The sequence below is a fragment of the Lepidothrix coronata genome, unplaced genomic scaffold (assembly GCF_001604755.1).
Source record: "Lepidothrix coronata isolate B3197 unplaced genomic scaffold, Lepidothrix_coronata-1.0 Scaffold40, whole genome shotgun sequence".
NCBI lineage: Eukaryota > Metazoa > Chordata > Aves > Passeriformes > Pipridae > Lepidothrix > Lepidothrix coronata.
In genome coordinates, this window is record NW_016690220.1 from 5,680,712 (window position 1) to 5,700,461 (window position 19,750).

General features: G+C 41.3%; 1 protein-coding gene across 21 annotated transcripts in view; it reads right to left on the reverse strand.

Annotated features, from left to right (window-relative positions):
• The window catches only part of LOC108496469 (poly(rC)-binding protein 3-like), a 492,944-nt gene that overhangs the window by 26,265 nt on the left and 446,929 nt on the right, over positions 1 to 19,750 (reverse strand). For 12 of the 21 annotated variants that reach the window (XM_017813189.1, XM_017813191.1, XM_017813178.1 and 9 more), the window contains 6 exons: positions 15,528 to 15,659; positions 12,748 to 12,876; positions 10,505 to 10,648; positions 5,860 to 5,916; positions 5,297 to 5,372; positions 3,437 to 3,489 (listed from right to left, as the gene is read on the reverse strand). In XM_017813189.1, coding sequence (XP_017668678.1) covers positions 3,437 to 3,489; positions 5,297 to 5,372; positions 5,860 to 5,916; positions 10,505 to 10,648; positions 12,748 to 12,876; positions 15,528 to 15,659 — 591 coding nt within the window. The remainder of the gene's footprint in view (positions 1 to 3,436; positions 3,490 to 5,296; positions 5,373 to 5,859; positions 5,917 to 10,504; positions 10,649 to 12,747; positions 12,877 to 15,527; positions 15,660 to 19,750) is intronic. The other 9 variants (XM_017813190.1, XM_017813193.1, XM_017813183.1 and 6 more) reach the window with 5 other exon arrangements.

Genomic DNA, 19,750 nt, shown 5'->3' on the forward strand with positions numbered 1-19,750 from the left:
TCTCCCACATATATGCAAAATATGGCCAATTTTTAATCGGACAGATTGTTTAATTTTTATTGGTTTGTTCGTTTATTGTCAATGGGCATTCTGGAAGATTGAATTATGAAATCTTAAGACATCTACTTTCTGTGTCCAATCCCCTACACCCATGGATGCCATTTCTTCCATTCTTTTAAGGACCTGCCACTGTTAATGCCACTTTTTTCTCGGATTTAGGTGAAACACACTTATATTGAGTAACTTGGGCAGCAGTGATAGGACAATCAAGATCCCAGCAAGGAAAGAAAGGCAACCAAATGCCCCTGTAAGAGGTTTTGATGAGCAAAAGGAGATGCTAGGTAAGGATCAAAGTGACTTCTGAGAGGGACCAAGAGAAATTTCCTTTCTGTTCTCTTTTTGGAGTTACACAGAGGTTATGAAAAAACCCTAGAAAGTCAAATCTTCTGAATTCATTATTTGGAGAGGAAGCCTCAGCTTTTAGCATGTGGAAAATAACCTTTTGTAAAACATTTTTTTTTTAATTCTCCAGAATCTCTTTGCTATCAAGCAACAGGTTAGGTGGTACTGTCAGCATACTGTATGAAGAAAGCAGCATACTGTTGTTACAGAAAATATTAATAACATAAAAAAAAATTCTGTCACAGCCTTAATGCCAGAGGGAGTGAGGAAAATTTATTTCAATATGAAGCTAGGTAATTTTCAAATGGCTATTAATATCTATTTGCTGTAGACTAAGCAAAACTCTCAGCTCCTTATTCTCACTGAGGCTTTGGCTTTATGTGCTTATCATTATCTTGGTTTTAAAGAGTATGTTGTAGCCCATGTAGATATACACTGACGTCTCTAGTAGCTGCAAAGCATGTACTTGCAAGTCTCATGTTGTTCTCATGTGTGCTGGACTTTTACACAAATCAGCACATACAATAAGAAAGCTGTGGGACTCGTGCAGCACAGGGAATCCCTGGAGTTGGGGCAGGCAGGGGGACTGGCCATGGGCAACTCTGGGGCTGCACTGCAGCTCTGTGCCAGGGCCTGCAGCTTCCTTCACCTTCAACCAGATAAATAACCATTATACCACACTGATGGCCTGTCTATCAAGACTGGGACTAGGAGATGCTTACTGGGAAAGCAAGGACAAATTACCCAACTCCTGTTGCTCTGATCTCTTTTTTTTGTCCTTTTGAACACTTCCAGGGATGATGATTCCACCACTTCCCTGGACAGCCTGTTCCCATGTCTGACCACCCTTTCGGCGAAGAAATTTTTCCTAATATCCAACCTAAAACCTCCCCTGGCACAACCTTACTTACTTGGGAAGTAAGTAAGTACTTCCACCTGGCTACATCCTTCTTTCAAGCAGCTGTAGAGAGCAATGAGGTCCCTCCTGAGCCTCCTCTCTCCAGGCTAAACAACCCCAGCTGCCTCAGCAGCTCCTCACGGGACTTGTGCTCAGACCCTTCACCAGCTTCCTTGCCCTTCTGTGGACACATTTCAGCACCCCAGTGTCTTCCCTGAACTGAGGGACCCAAACTCAACACAGGATGCACGGTGTGGCCTCACCAGTGCTGAGTACAGAGGGACAATCACTGCCCTGATCCTGCTGGTCACACCATTTCTGATACAAAATTTTTGGAACTGGGCTGCCTGGAGAGCAGCCTTACTGAAGCTGTGATGGGATACCCTATAAATGGGAGACCCCAGGGAAGGTACCCTCTTGCTGATGCGGCCCAAGGACAGCCTGGCAAGGCACCTCTGATAGGCTGGGGCACAGGCAGAGCAAATGCCTTGGGGAAATGCACAGGGAAACTGGTTGTCCCCCTGCAAATTCCCAAGCAGCTCCAGATGCCTGATAAGACATGGGAGCCTGTTCTCCCCTCTGTGCTGGCACTGCAACACCAAGTGTGCACACACACACACACAGGCATGCACAGAGCACTGGTGGGCAGCACTAATGTCCTTCGTTGCTTTAATGCACACCTTGACACTTCGTGAACATCAGAACTCCCTCTTACCACCTCTTGAGCCCATGCAGGCTGTTTCTAAGCCTAACCCCATTTTGGCCTTGACTTTGCTCCTTTAGCAACAACAGCAAGACTCACACGGCGTAGCCATAAAAATCTTCTGTCAGAAGCAAAGCGTGGATGTGTGTTTGCTTTTCACTGACAGTGCTGAGCTGGGGCATTTCACACCTCCCACATGAGAAACTGATGGGTTTTTTAAATTTTCTACTCCACTACAGGACCCGACGCAAACTTCCTCCTTTTCTTTCTCCGCTATGAACCCCGAAAGAAGTCAAAAGAGTGACCTTGGGTTTATATCTCTGATGGCAAGAACAAGATCTGCCTGAAAGCGAGATTAAAAAAATTTGCACTGTAAGGACAAACAGGTTGCTCCTATAAAATTCTCAACATACAACAAATTGGGTTGTAAAGCAGGTACTGACAAATCGCATCTTTTAAGTAACAGAAAGCTTATGAAGTCACAGCACTCACACCTTTGCTTCTTTGTTATTCTGTATCTTTTTCTTACTGTAAATCATTGCCACTGAGTTTAATAGGGCTTGCACAATATTGTAAGTATCTTTTAAATAATCTAACTGCTATTTGTGTTCCCACTTATGCTTGAAAGCTTTTTTTACTAGAGGGGAAAACTTCCATTTTCCAAATGACTCATTTGCAATGAAACTGAAAAAAACCCCAACCCTGTTTGCAATGAAAATGAGTAACAGGGGAAGGCATTTTTACGTGATGCACAGTGTATCAGTTGGGCATTTTGAGTAGCTGTTTTAAGGTTCAGCACCATATTACTCATGGACACTGGGCCTGTTGATCATAGCCAGCCCAGTAGCTGAAGCAGTAGTGTTTCTAACCCTTGTTTTTTCAAATAATCCTTTATATTGGACCTTCACATAACCTAAGTAGCTTTTTTGCTGAGGAAAAAATGATGCCTTGGATAAGTGCAGGTGCAGTGGGGATGGTACAGCACAAGCCATTGTGGTGCAAGCTCTCCGCTCCCTGGCACAGAGGACTCCAGCCCAACACAGAGCACATGGGGCTGCATGTTCTTACACCCCCTTTAGCCCTTCTGCTGAGACCACCCGTGCTGCTGCCACCTGAGAGATGAGTTTTGGGAACTCATCTAGGAAAGCAGCAGGCACCCAGGCTTTAATGAAGCTGGTGAAGCACCCCGGCACCAGCACCATCAGGCAACCAACCCAGCATTGCTGGAGACCTGACACGAGAGGGGACAGTCACTTCCGCTGCTTCCATCCAGCATTTCACTAACCTCTAAGCACCCTCTCCCCAGCAGACTAAATGCTGTACAGTTTATTCCGGGGGCTACTGTTTACAGATCAGCCAAAGATGGGAGGTTTCCCCTCTGGTGGCAGAGGAGCGAGAGAAGAGAAAGAGATACGGACTATTGGTCCACTTACATCATTGGGAATAGTAAGTTCATGGGAACTGGTTGGAGTAGTGGCATCCAGTCCTATTCAGGGGACAGAGGGAAAATGTTACGCCAGCTGTTTGCAAGAAGGGCAAGACACAACAAATGAAATTTTAAAGAAGAAAACATACAGAAGGAAGGAGAGAAAAAAAAAAAAGAGAAGAGAGGAGCAAAGAAAAAAGAGAACTGCTAGTGAAACAGAAAAGAAAGCAAAGGATGCAAAACTCTGAGGGCTGGACTAATTTTAAATGAGTCTTATTTTAATTAACCTTTAACCCACCAAAGCAACAAATGTTACATGAGATTCCACAAGGTCATAAAAAGCTTCTAGAAAATGAAGGGTTTCCCCTAAAAATAGTCTCCAAAGTTTGTTCTAAACACATCAACTGAGAAATTAATGGATGGCTGAAATTTGACCTGTCTACCAGGAGTTCTAGAATATGGAAAATTAAAGTGGATGTCAAATGAACAATTAGCAGAACATAATACATAGATATGAAAAATAAAAAAATAACAAATTAAAGTAAGGACAAGGAAACTAACTTAGGAAAATTTGGAAATTATATATGTGGGATTAGTTGCTGAAGAAATGTTGGGAAGGGTAATTTTGGAAGGGAAATGGACAAAATACTCTAAGCTGCATACATTTGTTTGTAAATTGGGTGGACAAAAGGAAAATGCTCAGGAAAAATGGAATTACTGCTCTAACACACAGTGACATTACAGAAACGTATATCTCACAAATATAACCAGGAAAAGATTGGGGAGCAGCATGTTAATGACAAGAATAAGGAAAATACAAAGCTAGGAAAGGCAGTTTAGTATTACTTGTAGGTATTTTATCAGATACATCATAAAGAAACAAAAGAATATTTTGGATGTCATGTCTCTTTCTCTTATGTTCTCTTTTTTGATGTTTATTGTATTATCTGTACAGACATGCCAAAAATACCAATTTCCAACTAGAAAAGGTAGAAAATAAATACTCTACAGAAAAGAGACTTGCCTACATTTTACTGATGTTTACATTCAATTACGAGTTGCATATGCTTAAGTCACATTCTACAAAAATATCAAACAAGTTGCTCACGGAATTTGATGTATGTGATAAAATGTTATTTGCCATACAAAGCATGTACCAGCACATATGCACTTCTGTTCTCTGAAGTTTTTAGGTACCAAGCATGTATGTCGTGAAGCACAGTAAAAATGTTTATTTGCAGGGTTAAGTGACTTCTCACTCTTGAATCAAGAATTCAGCCTCAGCTTTATTAAGCATAGAACAAATTTGTAGTCCTTAGCTAAACTGCCATTGCACTTTGTAGGTATCTGTGTTATCTAGTAGGAAGTGAGGCACTTGTCCCAGCAGTGATGACAACAGATGCTCTCAAGAGATTTGGCTCTACAGGAATTCAAGTTTCAGCATGCCATAATTTCTTTAATTGGTATTTCTGTACCATGAACACATACTGTTTTCCCATTTTCGTTTCTTTCTGAACTATGTTACTAAATTGGACAAGGAGCATGCCCAAGTACTTCACTTGTAAGCAACTGGTACATACTGTATGGTCCATAATAACTTTATGAGGACTGAACAAAAGAAACTCAGGGCTTTTAGCCAATGGCACAAATGAAGCAGTTGTGATTAATAAAAGTAACAAACAAAGCATGTTTTAGTAGTGATGACAGGAACTGTAACAGAGGTTTGGGGGGGGAAGAAGACAGGTTAATGTATAAAAACAGAAGGATTGCTGGTCATTGACCACATTTATTATTAAAATGATGTAATGACCACGGGAAACAAAGCTGTTAAGAAGAAGGACATCCCCAGGGGGTCATGGGTACGTACCAGGGAAACCAGGGGTGGTCTGCCCAAGGGGAGTAAAGGGGGGATGCTGCATAGCCAACTGGTGAAGCTTGGTCAACTGCAGGGCAGGATGGGAAATTAGAACTAACCAATCAAATGGAATTATTTCAGAGCAGAGAAACCATCTTACATGTTCTAAAACTGGATTAATTAAAATTATATTGAAAAAAAAAGGTTTAATAATTCATTCTAGTCTACCGTAGAGGAAAAAAAAGAAAACCCAAACTGGTTATAAATGACATCTCTACTGTTATTACATGTAATGGCTGTTGTTAATATTAACTAATTACTGTAGGATTACATATTAAAAGAACTCAAATATATCACATGCGAAAAAAGACCAAGATAACTGTCATTTGTTCCTGGGCCATTGTACTTTCTAGCAATTATTACACAAGGTAAGAGATGCAGCTGAGCTAACACTTGGCTATACAGTGTGTTGTTCAGGAAAGGTGTCCTTAGGCCGTGTCTTTATTGCTACCTGTAGAAAGCAAATGCTGCCCAGAACAAATAAGAGGGAAAGGAACAAAAAGGGAGTAATTTACATGTGCTGGACTCACGTCTGGATGAGGGATGGCATACTGCCCCTGAATCGTGAATGCCTGAAAACAAGCACAGTTAAGACACAGGTTAGTCAGGTGGAACAAGCAGTGCTCCTGTTCTCATCAGAAAAGCTTCTCCTGACCCCTTATGTAAATGCTACCTGCATTGCTTTCAACACGGAGTGAAGTTTAATTGTCTTGTGCTGCTTGATAACTCTTGGCACAGAACAGAAAGGTCTCTGTCAGGCTGTCCATGTACCCCTTGCATGCAGAGGATGCCCAGTGCCACTGCCTGAGCTCTGACAACCTTGACCCTCAGGACCTCAGAGCTGAGGACACTGAGGGGGTCAAGGAGCACAGGGGGTGGCCACTTCCCCTCCCTGCTACTCCATCTGCCCAGTGACACCAATGCACACAGGGAGATGCTGGTGCCGAAGCAGCAAGGGGTACAGCAAAGAGGGGACAGATGTGCCCAGTGGATGCCCTGCCCTGCCCTGCCATCCAGCTCCTGACTGCCACGTGTGTGCATGGACACATGCCAATCAGCTCTGAGTCACCTCCTCTGGTTATCGACAGCCACAGATGCTGAGTGCCAGCAAACATGTGCCCTGGGACACCTCATGGGGCTTGCACCCCAGGCTGCCATGCCAGGGGGTATGAGAGTACATGTGCTGGATGGCAGTCTGTCCTTCACTGCCTGGGCACAGGACCAGCAGGCCAACCTGGAGATAGGAGCATGATGGAGACCCCCAGCATGGTGGTCTTATCTTCCACAAAAAGCCAAATATCCTCCCTCCAAATTCAGCCACTCTGCACCACAAGAACAGTGCATGGGGTACAGTTTCTGGCAACACTTCTGGCAGGACTGGGCTGAGGCGGGGGAGGCAAAAAAGCATGTGAGAGAGGAGGGATATAACTGGCACCAGTTAACACAGTCCTTTGTCTCTTCTGCTGGCTCTGTTCAGCTCTCTGTAGTGGCCTACAAACTACATAGAGTTTATGATTTTCTATTGTATCTGAAAGGTATGGCATGCCAGAAAAATTTTAATGTGCTTGTGCTTAGACAGGCAGGAAAACAGAAGGACAAATTATAACATAAATATTTGTAGTGGGAGAATTATAAACAGGAACAGAGCTGATTAGCTTAGTTTGCAAAAGGCTTATTTGACAAAAGGCCTCTTAGAAAGCAATGAATCCTCTGCAAATGATCAAACAATTCATTTAATGGAGTTTGGATATTAAAACCTTTAATGTCTCAACTGCGTGATGCACATTTCTGCAGCAGAATTTCCCTTCTGGAGAAGAAACATTTCATTTAGTTTTTAAATTAGTTATAAAGCCAGGCCGTAATCCGGCAAACATTATGCACATGAGCAGTTTTCAGGCAGAAGTGTGGGGCTCAATGGGATGTTCATGGGCAAACATATTCATGTGCATCTATAGCGGATGGCCATCAATGAGGGTTTATGTATCAAAAGACAAGCTTCCAGTCCACCAAAACAGGTGATCACTGCCATCAGTGGGTCTAAAGGAAGCACGTGTTCAAGCAAACAAGACGTGTTTAACTGTTTTACCAAATGAGGACAAGCTGAGTGGGGGCTCTGTGCTTAGCCAAGCACAGGAGCAGCCTCAGGTTTGGAAACTCCACTTTGGTGTCTGACCCTCTGTGCTGGATCACAAGTATCCTTTCTGGTCTCAGCTTTACTTCTAACCTAGCTGAGAGAACATCTTTCACATGGCTGTTTCCCAAGCAGTGGTCTGCAAACCAGCAAGAATCTCTCACAAATCACCAGTGAACCTAACGAAATTCAGCCCTGATCTCATCATTCCGCTCCCTCATACTTCCATGTACATATACAAGAAAGCAAACAGACTGGAGAAATAACAAAAACATTCAGTGCTTGGACTAGGTTTACTTGGTCGCTTTGGTTGTCAATGAAAACCATCATAGCAGCATGGACAATATGGGACTTGAATTTTCTTTCTCAGTTAAAAAAAAAAAAAAAGAAAAAAAGAAAAAAAAGGAAGTTCTTAATTTCTTAGGCTCCCAAAAGGTCATTTGATTGATTTAGGTTGAGAAAAAAGTCTTTGACAGCTTTACCCCTTAGCAGGGGAACCAGGTGTTTCTGGGGCTGAGGCATACTCAGCACAAGCCTGGGAGACTCTGCTGAGACATCTGTCCTTTGATGGAAGCGGATCCATAGCTCATGTCTCAGTGAAATGTTAAAGCCAAGGGCAACTTTCCTACTGATGTAAGTAACAGCAGGGATAACCCGGTCTTCAACTCTTCCTCAATTTAAACCATAAAACTGCTATGGGACATAAAGCAAAGCTGCACCCTGTGAGTCCCCATCTGAACACCAATGTAGCACACTGGGTAGAAATTTCCAATTTAACCACTGCATATGCTAAGTATTGGTAAAGGGGCAGAGCAGGGCAGTGTTCAGTTTCCTTTTAGTTTTTTTTATGCAATGCAGTATCAAAGAAGCACAAGAGAATTAAAAACAATACTTACAGTGGAAGAACCCCAATTTGTTAAAGAAAACTAAAAATTTTATTTTGCTGATGTTGCTTGATATGCAAGTATTAAAGAAACCAAAACCTTTTGAGATAGCCATGATGTAATATAGAACAGAAAAATAACTTCTGATAGTGCAGCTAAAAGGTTGAATGTAATGAACAGTGCTGATAAAATTTTATTTTCAGTGTTAATTTCCACTTATGAAACATGGTTAAAATGTCTTTCCATACTGATGTCCAAACACATCTTAAGCATTTTCTTAAAAAAATCTGCTTAGCCAGAGCACACAGAAAGTCAAAGCACACAGAAAGTGTCTGTCCCTTAACACTCTTTCTCACATCAACAAGGTTGCATTAGAAAAGTGAGAACACTCTTTTAACTGATAAAACTGAAGAGGACAAGAGTATTAAGAACGGAAAATTTCAATTTTTATACAAACTGCTTGGAGCACTCGAGCAAACAGTTTCAATACTTTTGAGCAGTCATATACGCAGACAGTCTTTGATGGCAGTAGCAATTACAATACTGGTAGAATGGGTTGCTGCATACATATACACATATTTCTTTAAGGAAAGCACTGCAGTGTAAACATATATATGGAGTAAATTATTCTGAACTTTCAGTCATAGACCAATTTCTGGCAAGCTATTTTAAATTTCAGTTCAACTTTGGTAACTAAGGAAGCAGATTTCTTATTTTGAAGACAATTAGCATTGGCAGGTTTGAACATGAGGAAAGATAGTACATCCAAGTTATAAAAATCTGCATAAACATCACAACGTATCCTTACAGACTAGAAAGTAAAACTCCAAAACAAAAAAATTCAGAGAAAGCTCATGATAAAGGCTTGTCAGAAGTAATGGCATTTTGGTGTTTGCTTGAGAGGTGCAGGAGCTTCCTTATACAAGCAGATTGTGGTAGCACAGGTCATCACACCAATAATACCAGCAGCACCTTGTGCCCTCGGCCCCATCAGGAACCCAGTGTCCAGCTTCTCATATGACTTCCAAATTGCCTGGGGTGGGACATGGTCTCTAGGGCTGCTGTCACAGCAGCTCACACTCCACAACAGGGTGATGACCTGAGGTGGGCTGATGGGATGGGAGGTGGAACCTGCTTGCAGATGTTCCACCATGTAGGTGAGTAAATGGGTAACTGCTTAAAAATAGGTCTTGACATCACCATGGGGAAAAGATTTGACTGGGTGGGGGTGCCTTACTGCCAAAGAGGCTTTACATATGTGAATCCTGAGTAGAGAGATGGCTGCCTTCCTTTAGGCTGGGTTTAGGGGATCAATTTCCCCTTGAGTTGGACAGGGTTGCAGCATTTCACTGCTCCACCACTGCTTGTAGTCTGGTGGCTATACAGGTTCCCTTGTGAGCCTCCCACGGTGTTTTCCAGAGTACTTATCAACTGTGCTCATCACTGGCTTATCAGTGACTACAGCTGCATTGCCCCTGCAATGGATGATGGCAGAGAAATTTCTGCTATGTCTCAGCCACATGTTGAACACTCATTTCAGAGCATTACCAAAAGACACAGAAGAATCACATTGCACATGGGTTTCTAAAGGCAGATGAGAATCCTGACTGATATAGCTTAACAATCAGGCTGTTGCATGCCGTGGTTGGTAAGGTCTACATTTGCATGTAGGTAGTTCATGCAACCTCAGAAACCCATTGCTACTTGGTCCCAAGGGACTGCAAACAGCAGACATTGTGCGCGTGTAAATTTTTACTGCAAAACGCACTATTTGGTCCCAAAAAATATGAAAACTATGAGAGAAAAATTATGTCTTTCATGAGCAGAGATGTCCTGCTGTTTGATTATCTCAGAAAACTGACAAAACTGCTTATACTGCTAGTGGAGCTACAAATTAAGAGTCAAAAAACTGACCCTACAAGAAGGGGATTTGTCCCACTCAATGAGCATCTGATTTGGACACCTCTCAATTCACAGAAGAGCAAACTTTTCTTAATTACAGAATTCAATTTTAAATCTTGGTAAAATACCAGTCATCAAGTTTGCAATGCAGTGTTCTCCTGTCCTGCAAACTGTAAGCACGCAGAGTAGACAAAGCACATCAATACTATACCAGGCAAGAAAGAGTAAAAGTTGAAAACTAACAGGCGCTGGCTGAGGTTGGGCCAAGACGGTGTGGTTTCCAGCTGAAGCCAAAATGGTGTCTGCTCTTACCTGGCCACCTGCAAAAATGATAGGTGCAGAGGCAGGTTTGGGACGGTAGGGGATGGTGGCACCTTTGGGTGGGGACTGCAGACAAAAACACAAAGCAATCAAAATGCAGAATGAAGCAGATCTTGTATTAATAAAATCTCTCTCTATTTTGGTCACCTCAGACAACAAGGCATGCAGATAACCCAGCCCACCCTGTCCTCCACCCCATCAGATCAAAAGAATGCCAGAGGGCCTCCTGTCTGGGCTTTCAGGGGAAGAGTCGAGGACCTACTCCACAGCCAAAGCAGGCGGTGGTGACACTTGTGGTTCACTACTGCCACTGTCAGATGAAGCTATGAAGCTTAATTAAGCATGCCAAGGCATTTCAGGAAACACGGGCACAATTTTGAAATTTGTCAATGTTTTGGAAGAGTCCAGCCTGGCCTCTTGCTTTGCTAACAGAGAGCCCGTCTCCTGCTTATCAATCTTTCCCATACTGCTTACACTTCAAGGTTTCTTTTTTACCAACTCAATTAAGTCAGCTGTTCCATTGCAAATGATCAGCCTGATCCTGCCTTTCGTCTGACTGAGCTGGAAGGCTGGAGAAAAATCCTCTCACCTTCAGCAGGAGTGTAACGACCTGTAATGCATCAAAAGGGGACCTGTTCCCTGTAGCCCAAGGCAAGAACCCAAGGGGAAACCCCTGACTGAGGCTAACTTTATCCTCCTAAGTAAAGCAAGAGCATGTGTCTGCAAAAAAGGCTTCAAGCTGTCTGTGGAACACCTAGCAGAATGGTACCCTGATTTCAGTGTGCTGAGTACAACCAGGGAAGGTTACAACAATTTGTGTGTCCATGAATTGGTATCATATAATTAGCTACTGCATGTCAATGAAAGTGCTTGTTGCCAAATTAAATATATGCTACAAATTAGAGCCCATATGTGTTCTTAAATGTTTGAAGCAGCAAACTGCAGTTAAGCCAGTGTCCTCTTTGTGCTGCTTGCTATTTGCCTAACCCTAAAATTAAGTACTCTTAAGTGAAAGCTGGCTATTTAAAAAGTGGCTCTACCTGTGGAGAAATAGGATTGTGTGTCTCTCTGATTTTGAGAAGTAGCTTCTCTCTTCTTCTTTACTAAATAACTATTTATTCCACCAATGTCACTTAGACAGTAGACTACATTCAGTAGTTACAAAACTGGTAACTGTTGCCTTCATGTAAAAGATTTCTAAGAAACTAAAATTATTTCTTAATATTAGTTTCTATTCTCTTGTATTTTTATACAGAAATCCCTTCCTCACAGTAGTCCAGCAAAAACTGAAGGAAGAGTCAGTTTTCCCCAGTAAAACACTGGGGATTTATTGGGTTTTATGCTTTTATTTGCATTCAGGCTGTATGACATTTTAACGCAAAGGCTCTGTGTCATTTTGATGCACTGCATACTTCTGAACAGCCAATAGCTGTAGTGCTGTCTCAGACACTCCACTGTTTCTCCCCTCTTTAAAGAATAACAAAACAGTAGGGTGTCAGAGGTCACCATGAGACAGCCCTTGACTAGATTATGTAAAAAGCAAAACAAATCACAGAAAATTTTCCAGTGGAAAATGTGATAAAAGCAGAGATGTTTCACGTTCATTGTCAAAAATTACTAGGTCAAAATACTTAATTTTGATTTGCTAAAATTTTTTTTTACAAATTTCCATTCAGTTGAGAAATGTACTTGCATGAAATTATGGGCATTTTCAGCAAGGGGATTTTTACATAAATTAATTTTGTATCATTTAAACTAAGAGCTAAAAAACCTGTCATCAAAATAAAACATTCTGGCCTTATGCAACGACCTGACCCTAAGGAATGTCCTGACTAGTCAGAATTCTTTCTATTTAAACAAGAGTTAGGGGTTTTCTTCCCTATTCTGCATCAGAATAAAATGCATTTTTCTCAGAATAGCTGCAGCTCCATGCTGGACCTGGTTGTTGTTTGACAGTGACATGACAGCCTTGATCTTTGATAGCTAATCCCTGCTGCGAGAGGATCTCAAACACCCAGAAGGGCACAGTCTAACAGAGCCCTCTGGAAATTCCCAGCACAGGAAGGGCAGGCAGTACCCCAGGGGAGCCCATGGCAACTGAAAATTATTAATACTGTGTTTGAGCAGCTCCCGAGTGAGAGGTGAAATGCCAAGTGCTCACTCACCTCCAGCATAACCACACATATCTGTTTCACACACTGGATGATGGCGTCGGGAGTGCCCGAGATAGTCACTGCGCGCTCCGTCGAGTTCGGCAGCATGTCCCCCGCTACCTGCACCTGGGCTCCTGTGGACTTGAGCAGAGACAAAGCAAAGGGAGTGTCACCACGAGGAAATGGCACCTCTCCAAACCCAGTCATTCACCTTTAAACTTTTTGTCTTTTCTTTCCTAGACACGTGGTAGAGCGTGTATGTAAAACTCATCCCCACACTGGGGTCTGGTAGGACATGGATTTGCCTGTTCAAGCCAATCCGCCAGCACTCCCATCCCAGGAGGATTAGTCTTTAGCAGCTGTTAATGAATCAAATTGTGACCTGAATTTCAGGAGAAGTCTTTTAACCCTCTTGAAGACAGACAGTTGTAATGCTGACTAAAAAGTTAAAAATGTGAAATGAAGTACTTTTCAATAATAAAAAAATGAAAGGAAAAAAATATCAATACCTGAAGAAGATTGGCTAATCAAATGTGTCTCAGATAAATGGCTCTTTAATCTATTGATGGCTGATTTGTGTTGCTTGTTGAAATCTGAGGCTGCCTTATGCTGTATTTCAGGATGGTACAGAACCACTTCTAAATTATAATTAGTGTTGATTAAATATATGCATATCATCAACTTTTAGTTCATTAATGAACCCAAGGAGGTAATGAGCCACTTTTGAGTTTTTTTATTTTTTAAAATTTGATCTTGGCACTAATGTGTGTTAGTTAACAAAAAAAAAAACCAAAACCAAAAAACAAACAAACAAACAAAAACCCAAAAAAACAAAGAAAGAAAAAAAATACTGGCAGCCAAAACAAACGCTGACATTATTTCACAAACATGGAAGGCCTTTTTAATCCCTAGAAAAAAACTCAGGCATTTGATATTGAGTTAGGTCTTCCACATACTGCAAAAAAGATCTATTCCTGATTGTTGTTGTACTGCAGTATCTGGGGCTTTTAAAAAAAAGTATTTTCAGTAACCACTGACTTCATGTCAGTCAGCAAGGAGTTAATTTGTTTTCCTGCTGGTTACACACAACACATGTTATTCTTCTTTCCAAAGACTGATTAAATTACCGATTGTATCTTCTATTCACTACTGCTTTTTAAGGCCAAAATATCAATTCCTTGCTCTGTAATAGGCTTTGGAATTTTGCCATAATTTGATCAATCATCATGCCTTTCTTTTTCTTTTTCTTTTTGTAATCTTATCTTGAAAATAGTACTGCAAACCTCCATGTTGTTTCTGGATGCACGACTGAACACAAAAGACCATCCCTCGTGCAACTGCTATTCTGTGTGTTGTGTGATGATGAAATTGCTTTTTAACATACATTTCTGGGTATGTGTACATCTAGCACAAAAGACTGCCAGAGTCATTCATGCATTTGCTTCCAGTGCCAGTCTTTTTGGTCATACATCAGCAATGAAAAAATGAGTAATATTTTGTCTGTTATGCTTAAGAAAATGTGCAGTGTGACTTCTTGCTACATTAGCCTTATCAAAACACCTATTTGGCCAAACACTATCCTTTTACCTCCTTGTACTAGACTAAAGGTAATTGCTTATGACACTATGCTCACCAGGATAATCACTTCAGTCATTTAATTTAACCAACAGACCAATTTTACCTTTAAAATCCTATGTCCTAAATGCATTCTTTCAGTACTCTCAATGGAGTTACCCATACTTAAAATAAAACCCAAGCTGCAAAACCTAGAGCTAAGTACTCACTAGCACACAGTTTACACTCATGCCTGCTCCAATTTTAATACAACTAAAAAATCAACTTAAAGCTTCATAAAACCTACTGTCTTGAATCTACATTTTAGATAAAAAAGGAACACGGTAAAGCCTGTCAAAAGTGGGTTTTTTTGACACAGGCAAATAAAAAAAATGGATCAACATGTTATCTTAATATTCAACACTTCATCCTCTGTTGGAATGAATACAAATTTAGACAGAATACTGTCACTTTCTTCAGACTAATAATCCACTTTTCTAAAATTTCCAAGTCAGATTTTCTCTATATAACTAAGCACGTTCCTAATTTTCTTGTATGACTGATTACAAACACCAAATCCTTGGCTTGGCATGTGCCATATTGTTACAGTCATGCATGGAAGAATTAAAACTGGCAAAGTACGATAATTTTTGTATTTTTTGGTTAGAGGAAAAAGTGGCTGCTAGTACATTAAGTGAATACCTTAGCTAAAGTTTGGATTAAAAAAAAAACCAATATGTGTTTGTAATACATGAAACCAGTTCACCTGTGGCACATTAACACTAGGGAGAAACAGAACAGGAGCATGAAAATCATATTTTTCTAAAAAGTAGAACCTGGACTTCCCAGTGCTACCTGGGTCTTTCTCTGTCTGCAAGCATGGTAACTAATTTGGAAATGGCTGCAACTCTCTGACTTGGGATAACCTGAGTATGGCTGGGGAAGGGCCTGTGCCTGAAGAGAAACTTGAAGATCCATTTCTGTCACTGTTGTTTTACTAAATTGTGCATCAAGGGCTTTATGTATTGTAAAGCTGTTTTTCTATTTCACACATGGTCTTTAGTGTCAAGGACAGTACAAGCAGTACACTGCTTCTCCTACAGCAAGGTTTTTACAGTTTTTTCACTCGCTCATGCTGGTGCGATGAGCAAAGTGCAGTGGGTGATGCTGGCAGGGCATGCTGCAGTAGTATGCTGAGCTAGCCAGTGTCCCCAGCAGACATCCCATGACCTACTTACCTCCCTGATTTCTTTGATTTTGGAACCTCCTTTTCCTATAAGGGATCCACACTGACTTGCTGGGACGACGAGCCGCAGCGTTACGGGCGGTTTGCTTGTCACCGTGCTGTTCGTCATTGAAGCGTTTATGTCCTGTAATCACAATGTCAGTGAGCATTAGCAGGGGATTTGTCACTCCTGGTAAGCACTGAAGGGCTCAAAGAAAATGCCCGTGGAGACCTGGGGAGTGTGCAACCAGTTCTAGTTTGTTTTGTGGTGGGTAAAACCACTGGCTCTGGTGGCGATACACCGTAAACACGAGCCACACAAGCGGCTTGTGCCAGAGGAACCCTTCAGCTGTTTGCAAGTCCATGCTGTGGGGTCAGAGGGCAAGACAGGGAGGAGGAGGTGGTATCTGTCATTAGACCAGCCCAAACAGATGAAAAAGGCAAAGAGGCTTTTGTGTTCACAGGTTTCCAAGTCCTGTTTTGGTCTCTTTTTCACCACCTCAATTAGAATGTTTATACTATATATGTCTTTACATTTCACAGAGTTTCTTCACAGATTTGGTACAAAAGAAAAGATTAAAAAAGGGAATAACAATGAACCTGTGAATAATCTGAAGCAGAGAAAATCAGGTTAGTTTGACAAATATTTTGCTGCCCCCTAGATATAATTTCTCTTTTGCAGAAGATCCATAAGCACTTGCAGAGCTACCCAGTTTCAAAATCTTTTCCATCCTGGCTATGTAACCAGAGTACAAAATGCTCAACAGAACAGCAATTGCCTGTATCCAGGTAATGTAACATATATCTGTGTATCTCATTATCCAATGAGACTATGCTATACGTTCTCATGAGCATCTCAATATACTACTTGTTGCAAGGTTCAAACTGTTTTAAATATATTTTTTTTTGCTGAAAATCTTCTAGGCAATACAAAACAATCCCTCTAAAGGCTTCATCACAGAGGAAAAGACAAAGCTTATCTTCCATTGATCAATGGGATGCTGTTAAGGGGACTTAGGATCACAGAAATAAAAAGCCACAAGCTGCACGGCACCTGTCCAACAACTCGTAAGAATCTCAGTGTGTTTTGGTAACAGTAGCTATGAACTAGAAAGACTGTCTCATCCATCTGTGAGGTAGCAGGGCACAGCTATTATACCTTTCACAGAAATATTACCCAAGAGATTTGGGCAGGAATGAGAAAACGTGCATTTTGTACTAATTTAACTCATTTGTGATGCAACACGAGTTCCAGTAGACAGAACTGATATGATTCCCTACATTCTCACTTATCACTTGTTAGAAAAACAAAAAAAAGTGCCTATACTGTGCAATCAGGACCTTAAATTAAAAAAAATATCCAACAAACTACTTAGTACTTCAAGCAACTCTGCATGTCTCACTGAACTGGTGCGGAAGCCCAGTAACACCAGCACTGATCACTACAGTACCTCCCCAACTCTGATGGCAGCATTCTTCTGTCCAATAAATGGCTTGGGATGACTTTGCTCAGCTTAAAAGAGAAAAAATCTTGCATGGAATGGATCACTACTGCATGTGACAAACATTCCTCTGCCAGCCAGCAGTAACTCACATTTTGTTTAGTGCCTGTGTCAGTGAGAGATTGCATTCCAAAATAAAGTGAGAGGGATAACAAAATTTTGCAGCACCCATGTATCTGAAATAAAGGCCAAGTCATGCGGATTTTTCAGCTGGAAGATGTCATCTCACTATATCATGTTTGTGGCAGGTGCAGGCACACGATCATCCAGATGTAGGTAAATAACCCTCTTTAGCCACACAGCACAACCCTGATAATGTCTCCATACAATCTGTGGCCTGGCCTCAAAGCCTTTGCTGCACTTGCTGCTTTCAAAAGCACTTTGCAAAAACTGAAAGCCAGTATTCTCTTTATTTTCTCCTCAGCATTTAAAAAGAGCAAAATCTAAATATGCAGCCTCAGCAGCGTGGAGTGCACAAAGGAGTCAGTCCAGCCTAAAAACATGACAAAAGAGAAATGAGCAGAAAAATATCCCCTTCAGAACTGAAGGCTCCCAAATAGGACTCCTTCTGTGGCACTGCATCCATCTCCTCAAGGCACTGTCAGACACTAGAGCTGGACCTCGCATGGCTTTCTGCCTGCTTGGTGGGCTGCTCCTCAGCCTTCACAGGCTAAATGGGAGCCTGGAAGTGCTGGGAGTGCCAGCTGAGCTGTACCTGCTGGTTACTCCAGTGCTTAACTACCACGTGCTTCCTGTGGATTATATACTTTGAAGCAAAGCTAGAGCTGCCCCACTCACCAGTGAAGTTCCAGCTGCATTTCTCAGGTCTCAGCCTCCAGTCTAGAAATGACTGCTCTAAACTGTCCTCTCTTGCAATTCCAGTGGTCTGCCTGGGCTACTGTAATTTTTTAACAACTCTCTTTTTCCTTTGCAGTGGATACTTAAATTATTTATGTAATTACCTACCGAGCTTGTAAATTCATCTAAGAATGCTAGAAAATCACCTTTTATTAGGAAGGTGGTCAAAGCAGAGTGATATAAGGCTGCAGAGCAACCTCAACGAGAACACAACCTTTCTTTTTTTTCTATCTATCTGACACATTTTGAGATTTTTACTGACAGTTGAAAGGCATTCCAAGGCTTCCATGTCTTCCTAGGCCCTTCCTTATCCCCAGGTATACAGCTGTAGGGGTTGAAATTAAGGGTTCAAGGGCTTCATGTCAAAATGCTTCCTGGGGCGTGCATAAAAAATACCAAAAAAATTCCTCAAAGCAGTAGTCTCACACATGCACCTTTTTTTTTTCTGTTTGAATGTAGCTGCAATAGCCAGAGCTGGACTGAATTTTTTAAATGACTGAAGAAATCTCCAACAAAAAGATATGCATGAAAAATAGCATTTGGTAGCTAGCTTATTTGTAATTTCTGAAACAGCACTTTATTTTGCCTCCAGAGTGTTACAGTTATCTCATTTTATTGACAGGAAGATTTATAGGAAACCTAACTGATTATATGAAACATATTTCTTTACTGCTGTTCTTTTAAATATACCACAAACCAATTACGTTTAAAACTAAATACAGATATTTCAAAACTTATAATGGCAGTACTTGATTTGCAAGGAGTGTCAATACTCCTTTGCTAATACTCATATGAAGAGTCCAGACTACCTTCTAAACTCTGCTAGTGCAAATATTCATAAAATCCATCCAGATGACTGAATTTCAGATTTCTTCTCCTACTGCTAGCTACAGCACTTTCAAAGACTACATCACGTTGGGTGGTAGGCTGGGGATCTGATGCTGTGCAGTGTTTGATGTTTTTATGAAAAATGCAGCATTATTTCCACTGGGTGCTCATTTTGGTGGGAACTGGCAAGGATTATCTGTGTTAATGATTCCCTCAGCACTTTTCAAGATAAGGCCCTATGCAGAACATGTTTTTCATGTAGAGAGCAGAGAGATGGCTCTCTCCAGGACTCTGTGGACTGGAGGGTATGGTACTGTACACAAAGCTACCTCTTAAACTAGAAGAAACAGGGATTGGTTCAAGATGGGTAGGAGATGAGGAAGAGATGACAATAGGTGGTACTAAAACTGGGTTAGACAGAATTACTTGTGTGGTACTGCAGGATTCAACCTCAAAATCATTATTATTTTATTAATAACAGGTAAGAAAAAAAATTAGCATTCTTGTAAAATGTGCCATGTCACAAACTGAAGATATTTTATCAACATGTTGAAAGACTGGGATATCACACAGGAAGATCTGAAAAACCATGAAGGATGGAAGAAATATAAATAGGATTAACATTTGCAATATTAAAAAAAAAGGTCATTTGTCTGGGGGCTGACAGGAATGTTTGCCAAGACTGAAGAGGTGAAAACACCTGAGCAGGAGCTGGGGATACCCACTAGGCACATGGCTGTGTGCAAAGCATTACACTAGTAAGAGCCGAGGCATTTCCAGCAGTGGTACAGATGTGTGATCATGATAACTAGGATGGCAGACTGTTAGTGCAATCAAATAAGCCTTTGTGGAACTTCATTTGCAACCTGTCCACAATTAATGCACACATTAAACACAAACTGTAACTGGAAACAGGTAGAGAGGGACTACTACAGTCACGAGAGGAGTGGGGAATGAGAGGGGATAAAATCAGCTTCTAAAAACACTTCTAAGAGAGGAATCCTCAGGGATGGAAAGGCAAGAATTATTTAAATCAGTGGCCAGTGCT